The sequence below is a fragment of the Calidris pugnax genome, unplaced genomic scaffold (genome assembly GCF_001431845.1).
Source record: "Calidris pugnax isolate Ruff unplaced genomic scaffold, ASM143184v1 scaffold161, whole genome shotgun sequence".
In the NCBI taxonomy this organism is placed as follows: Eukaryota; Metazoa; Chordata; class Aves; order Charadriiformes; family Scolopacidae; genus Calidris; species Calidris pugnax.
In genome coordinates this window covers 159,196-165,758 of record NW_015090955.1, presented here as the reverse complement: position 1 = coordinate 165,758, position 6,563 = coordinate 159,196, and the positions used below count along the sequence as shown (strand labels likewise).

Genomic DNA, 6,563 nt, shown 5'->3' with positions numbered 1-6,563 from the left:
GGCGGCCGGTGTAGAAGAAATCGAGGAGGAGCTGGAAGGTGTCGGCCAGGCCTTCGGGCAGCGCTACCGGCCCGCCGGGGCCGCGGGCGCGGAAGAAACGGGAGCAGCTGGCGAGCACCGGCCAGTGAGCGCGGAACTCCCGCCCGCCCACGCCCAGCGTCGCGTCGCAGAACTGCCCCGCGGCGCGCTGCCGGTTGAGCTCCCGCAGGACGCGGACGCTGTGCGCCGCCGCTGCCGCCATGGCCCCGCGTCGCTACCGAGCCCCACCGCCCGCCGCCATCTTGGCAGCGCCGGATGTGGCGTTAGGGGAGCGACGGTTGCCGGCGCGCCGGAAGTGACGCACGGGAGCGGCGGCCGGAAGAGAAGCGGGAGGGCGCCTCAGGGCCCGGTGGAGGCGGCGGGGTCGGGCCTCCGCGTCCCGGGCGGGTCAGGCGTCGGCTAAGCGCCGCGTGTAGCGCTGGATGGCCATCTGGAAGTGCTCGGGAGTGTTGAGGTGCGGCCGCAGCAGGATGACGAAGGCCTTCGGGAGGAAATAGCCGCCTAGCAGCGCGCCCAGCGGGCAGAGGGCGCCCAGCACCCGGACCGCCGCCGCCGCCCGGCCGCGCAAAACGCCCTGCGTGCAGAGGATGGCGGCGGAGCAAGCGAGCTGCAGGAGCAGGCTGCAAGTGAGGGATTTGGCCTCGTTGTAGCTGGCGGGCAGGTCTTTGCCCGCGTAGCTGAGGGCGAAGCAGCCGGCGCTGAGCAGCACGGTGTAGGCGCTGGCGGCCGTCCGGCTCCCCGCCGTGCTCGGGCCGCACTCCAGCACCACCCGCTCGGGCCAGGCGCCGTAATTCCTCCGCGGCACCGAAGGGCTGGCGGCCTCGGCGGCAAGGCACAGCACGGCCTGGGCCGCCGTGCTGGTGGCGATGAAGAGCACCGGCCCCTTGCGGCGCTGCCAGGCCTCGTAGAGGGCCGGCCAGCGGGCGTTGAGCTTGAAGATGCAGATGATCTGGAAGGAGCGTGTTGCCACGCACGAGAGGAAGACGGTGAAGCTGATGGCTAAGAGGGGGAGCCGCAGCAGGCACGTGTGCCGGGTGGGCTCCCCGAAATGGCAGAAGAGGCTGCTGCAGGCACAGGCCAGAGAGCCCAGCATGAGGAAGCACATCTTCCCACCCGCCGACTTCACCACCGGAGTGGAGGCGTTGAGGGCAAAGAGGATGGCCAGCCCTGCCATGAGCAGCAGGAGGAGGATGGTGGGGGTCAGCAATGCCCAGGAGATGGGGTCAGACCAGGACAGGAACTCAACGGTCCGGTTGAAGCAAGCTTCACTCCCTGCTGGGGCCCACTCATCTACAATGCCCAGGAGATGGGGTCAGACCAGGACAGGAACTCGACGGTCCGGTTGAAGCAAGCTTCGCTCCTTGCTGGGGCCCACTCATCTGCCCTGCAGGACTGGCAGCTGTAGAGGTCTGCGGAGGACACAAGCCCAGGAGGTGACAGAGGCACCTGGCACACCACTGGTAAGAGATCTGTCACCGTGCAGCACCCTGCCCTTGCAGCCCCATGGGTTCTCTGCGAGAGCTGCCCACTGCTTGCATCCTGTTCCTTCCCCTTGGGTGGGAAGCGGTTTGTGCCTCCAGCAGTAACCTGCGAAGGCTGAGAAGGGTCTGCAGCAGCCCCCCTTCCGCAGGCTGGGGTATGGGACAGTAATGTTTGGGGGCTTCCCTGCTCCCCCTGTTACCCAGAGCTGGCTGTTTTCGCTCCCCGCAGCCCTAGTGTGGGCTGAGGCTGCCCCAAAGGGGTTTGTCATTCATAGAATCATAGAATTGTCCAGGCCGGAAGGGACCTCCAAAGGCCATCTAGTCCGACCTCCCCACAGTCAGCAGGGACACCCCCAACTAGACCAGGTTGCCCAGGGCCTCGTCGAGCCTCTCCTTGAATATCTCCAGGGAAGGGGCCTCAACCACCTCCCTGGGCAACCTGTTCCAGTGCTCCACCACCCTCACAGTAAAGAACCCCCTCCTAATCTCCAACCTAAATCTGTTCCCCTCCAGCTTGAAGCAGTCATTGTGGCTGGTGACAGTGAGACAGGAGATTCCTCCCCGCTGTCTCAGGCAGGGGACATTTCCATACACCAGCTGCTGGTGACCGCGTGGTGTGGAAGCCTCCAGTGCCATCTGGGGCACAAAGGCAACCACCAGGTTGAATTTCCCTGCCGGAGGATGTGGTGCAGGAAGCAGCTGGTGGGGCCGGAAGTCCCTTGTCCCCTGACTGTAGGAGAAGGGGCTCTGTTGGTGCCATCTCCCACTGGGTGTTTGTCAGGGTGTGCCCAGCTGCGGGCAGCGCTCCCCGGAAAGCACAGGGTTTTGCATACCCGTGGGTTCAGCCCCACCATGCCCAGGTGAGCTCGGAAGCTTTTACTGACCACAGGGAGGAAAAGAGAGAGTGGGAGGGAAGAGGATGTGGGAATGGCGAGGTGGAATCAAGGAGGAGGAAGCAGGGTGCAGGCAGGGGAGGGGAGCAGCCCCCCCGGGATGTACTGACCCGATCTGTTGAGGAAGGTTCCTGCCGGACAGGCCACGCAGCTGAAGCAGCACCGGTGGCGGCTCCGCTGCAGCCGCTTCTCCCCGGGCTGACAGGCCTGGGAGCACAGTGAGGTGGGGGCCTGGGGGGAGCACAGCAAGGGTCAGGCAGCCAGTGGGGTGGGCAGCAGGACACCCCCCAGGGAGTGCCAGCCAGCTTGCTGCCAGCTTTCAGGACAGACCCTGGGCAGGAGCCAAGAGCTCACCACATTGTGGTTTTTACGGAGGCGGTAGGAAAATGAGACTGTTTAAAGGTAAAAGTAGGAGCCTTTTCGGTTTGCGTGCCCTGCTTTTTTTTTGTGGAAGGATAAAAGCTGATACTCATCAAGCACATCACCCCCACATACCACCTCCGTCTGCCCTCATTTCTGTCCTGCTTTGGGGAAATACCCCAGAACTGGCGGTGTTTGGGACACAGCTGGCTCGGCAGTAAGCAATAAATAAGGTGTGGATGCAGAACAATACCTGGCCATCTTCAGTGTGCCACAGGATTTTGTCCTGGTCAATGCTCAGCCTGTCGGGGTTCACACTGAAAGCCCCCACCACGTTGAAAGCCCAGCTCGGGCCACTCCAGTTCCACATGATGATGTTGTAACCTTTCCGAATGTCCCCGTTGGCATCAAAAGAGATGTGGCTCTTGGACAGGGTGAAGTTTACTTGCTTGATTTTTTGTAAGAGCTGTAAAACAAGAGTAAGAGAAGGGCCACTGAGGAGTGCCTTGTCTCGGGAGGGAGTTGTGCTGGAGGGAAAGCCCCTTCTCTGCTCTGGCTCCTCTTTCCAACCCCCAACAGCCGCACAAGTCCCAGTTGCAGGAAATCCCTTGCGAGGGGCTGGTGACAGAGGGACAGAAGGGACCTAGGGCAGGGGTCTGGGTCTAGACCCAAGCTGCTTTACCTGTGGTGGGTGGCTGAAGCCCACGAGGCTCTTCAGCTGGGACGTGAGCCTTTCAGGGGGACAGAGAACCCCCGCGCACAAGGGGAAGATCCTTCCCTCTGAGGACAGATCCTCATGGATCCTCTTTCACAAAGAATATCCTTCCTCCCGTTGCTCTTACCTGCCAGGGATAGACTGTGCCTTTGCTGCACACCCCTGAGGTGCAGCCCAGCAGGTCGTGGAGGCCGTGGGCCACCGCATAGACGGCCGAGTACACGTTGAAGGAGGCCTGAGCATCGTACATGTCAGGGGCAGTGGTGAGTGAGTGGCCCTGCCAGGGATAGACTGTGCCTTTGCTGCAGGCTCCTGAGGCACAGCCCAGCAGGTCGTGGAGGCCGTGGGCCACCGCATAGACGGCCGAGTACACGTTGAAGGAGGCCTGAGCATCGTACATGTCAGGGGCAGTGGTGAGTGAGTGGCAGTTGGTGCAGCCCAGCTGGGTGCACCCTTCCGTGTCTTCCCCCCCCTCCATCCTGCCAGTATATTCAGCCATGGCACTGTCTTCTGCTGCCTTCCACGACTTAAAGCGCTCCAGCATGGAGAACTCGATCTCCTGCACCGCCATCCCAAGCACCGAGCCGATACTCTGGATGCCAGGCACCTCCCAGATCGTTTGGGCTAACGACCAGTCCTCGGAGCCCACCCACACCATCCCCGTGACGTTCTTCTGCACCACCACCTCAAAGAACGGGCGGGCGATTTGCCTGGTGGAGAAGACGACGGTGACGTTGACCCTGACGTCCCTGAGGATTCTGACCAGGTTGTGGAGCTCCGGGCTGCTGGCATCTTTGTTGGGGGGGATGATGCCTTGGTAGGCAACGCACACGTCGCTGGCGGCCAGCAGCTTGTAGAGGGCATCCAGGCCATCCCTGCCGTAGGTGTTGTCGCTGCCCAGCAGCGCGACCCAGGTCCAGCCAAACTGCTGCAGCAGCAGGAAAATGGCCTTCACTTGCTGCCGGTCGCTGGGAATGGTGCGCAGGAAGGAGGGGTAGAACCGCTTCAGGCTCAGCGTCTCCAAGGTGGCTTCGTAGCTGATCTGTAAAGGGAGAGAGGAGAAAGGGAGGTTGTACTCTCCGAGGCAGCGACACCACAGGATCTACTGGCACAGGCAGCCCATCTCTTGAAGAGACCCAGCCCTGGGCAGGGAATGGACCCAAAGCCAAACATGGTGCAGAGAAACCTTTGGAGGACAGCGAGGCAGCCACAGTTCCTCCTGCCCCTGGGGAAGAGGTTCAGGCTGGATATTAGGAAAAATGTTTTCACCAAAAGGGTTCTCAGCCATTGGAATGGGCTGCCCAGGGAGGTGGTTGAGGCCCCATCCCTGGAGGTGTTCAAAAGAGGGGTTGATGTAGTGCTGGGAGGTATGGTTTAGTGATGATGCTCCTTGTTTGTTGTGTGGGTGTCTATTTTTGTCAGTTAGGTTGACGGTTGGCCAAGATGATCTTTAAGGTCCCTTGCAACCTAGAAGATTCTGTGATTCTGTGAAGAGCACGCAGGGGCTGCATTTCCAGCTCAGCTCCAAGCCCGTCCTCCCTCCGACCATTACTAGGGATCCCTTGTCTCCCCTGCCAACAGGATCCCTTGTCTCCCCTGCCGTGCTTACCTCAGGGACGAGGAAGACACCGAGGATGGCTGCCGTGGTGAGGGCCAGCCGGGTGCTGTCGGGGCCGATGACGGCCACCGCCTGGGGCTGGTAGCGACGGAAGGTGGGGAGCACCTGGACCTGCTGGCCACCTTTCTCTACCAGGGCGCGCAGCGTGGCGTGCAGGTTGGCAGGCTCCGAGCAGGTGTCGTGGATGTCGTAGCCCAGGGTGACGTTGGGCAGGAGCCCGCTGGAGTTGTTGATCTCCCCCACGGCGAAGCGCATGGCCTGCGACATGCAGTACCCATGGCTCTTGAAGGTGGTGGAGGGGCTACGGGACAGGAGAAGTGGTTGTCAGGGCAGAAAAACGGGCAGGAGCCCGCTGGAGTTGTTGATCTCCCCCACGGCGAAGCGCATGGCCTGCGACATGCAGTACCCATGGCTCTTGAAGGTGGTGGAGGGGCTACGGGACAGGAGAAGTGGTTGTCAGGGCAGAAAAACTGCAATTTCACTGAATTTTTAGAGTTGGAAGGGACCATAGAGATCATCCAGTCCAACCCCCCTGCTGAAGCAGGATTGCCCAGAGCTTGTCAGAGCATGTTACTCAGGAGCATCCAGGTGGGGCTTGAAAATCTCCAAAGAAGGGGAGTATCTCTGATTAGCACACTTAATTTCGGCTTAGTTTTTGGTGGAGCAAAGTGGGCTGACATAGTCCTGGGGTGAAAACCAGGCTCCTGACCCCCTGCAAAGCCCATCTGGTGGAGCTGGGAATGCAAAGGGGTGGTCACATCCCAATGGAGAGGGTCGGGCTCTGCAGAGTCGGCGTGGCCAGCGCTGGCGCCCAACACCTTGTCCCCCACAGCACATGATAATTTACAGTAAAAGAAGATTGCAAAGTCAAATTAAAATAAAAAAATGATAAAATTCAAGTGAGGTGGTACTTCTGTGGGAGCACGCTCTCTGGTACAGCTCCCCATAAGCACTGTTGCATAAATACCGATTTTGCACCGTACTCTCAGCCCCTCCCCAAGCCCAGCACCCAGAAGATGAAGGCGGGCAATTTGCCACGAGCAATCACAGCCCTCTGACCAGAAGCCATCCCTCCTGGGGTCCATCCGAGGGCACCCAGTGGACCTGCAGTGCTTGCCCTCGCTGCGTGCCCGGGGGCCAGCCCATGCCATCCTGGTCACGGTCGGTGCTTCAGCCTGGCTCACACCACCCCAAAAGCAGGAGTTTAGTCATAGAATCATAGAATCGTTCAGGTTGGAAGAGACCCTTGGGATCATCGAGTCCAACCATCTCCCCTACTCTACAAAGTCCTCCCCTACACCATGTCCCTCAGCACTGCATCTAAACGGCCCTTAAACACAGCCAGGGATGGGGACTCCACCCCCTCCCTGGGCAGCCTGTTCCAATGCCCGACCACTCTTTCTGTGAAAAATTCCTTCCTAATGTTCAATCTAAACCTCCCCTGTTGGAGCTTGAAG

General features: G+C 60.6%; 2 protein-coding genes across 2 annotated transcripts in view; both read right to left on the bottom strand.

The window, feature by feature from the left end:
* The window catches only part of ZBTB48 (zinc finger and BTB domain containing 48), a 17,924-nt gene extending 17,644 nt beyond the window's left edge, over positions 1–280 (bottom strand). Inside the window, exon 1 of the mRNA XM_014952060.1 lies at positions 1–280. This exon is cut by the window's left edge and continues 53 nt beyond it. Coding sequence (XP_014807546.1) covers positions 1–241 — 241 coding nt within the window. The 5' untranslated portion in view covers positions 242–280.
* Positions 281–401: 121 nt separating this feature from the next.
* LOC106893803 (taste receptor type 1 member 1) lies at positions 402–6,257 on the bottom strand. The gene is made up of 7 exons (XM_014952028.1): positions 6,166–6,257; positions 5,450–5,539; positions 5,098–5,407; positions 3,616–4,530; positions 3,027–3,239; positions 2,524–2,644; positions 402–1,329 (listed from the first exon to the last, which is right to left on the bottom strand). The coding sequence occupies exons 1-7, from the start codon at positions 6,255–6,257 to the stop codon at positions 428–430; spliced, it is 2,643 nt and encodes an 880-aa protein (XP_014807514.1). The 3' UTR covers positions 402–427.
* Positions 6,258–6,563: the final 306 nt, after the last annotated feature.

Bases quoted from the DNA above. Each gene is read 5' to 3' on its own strand.
- LOC106893803 (XM_014952028.1), bottom strand. From the start codon at position 6,257: ATGGCATGGGCTGGCCCCCGGGCACGCAGCGAGGGCAAGCACTGCAGG. The intron at 4,531-5,097 runs GTAAGCACGGCA...CTCCCTTTACAG, and splicing joins GTGTCTTCCTCGTCCCTGAG to ATCAGCTACGAAGCCACCTT. The intron at 1,330-2,523 runs GTCAGTACATCC...TGGGCATTGTAG, and splicing joins AACCTTCCTCAACAGATCGG to ATGAGTGGGCCCCAGCAGGG.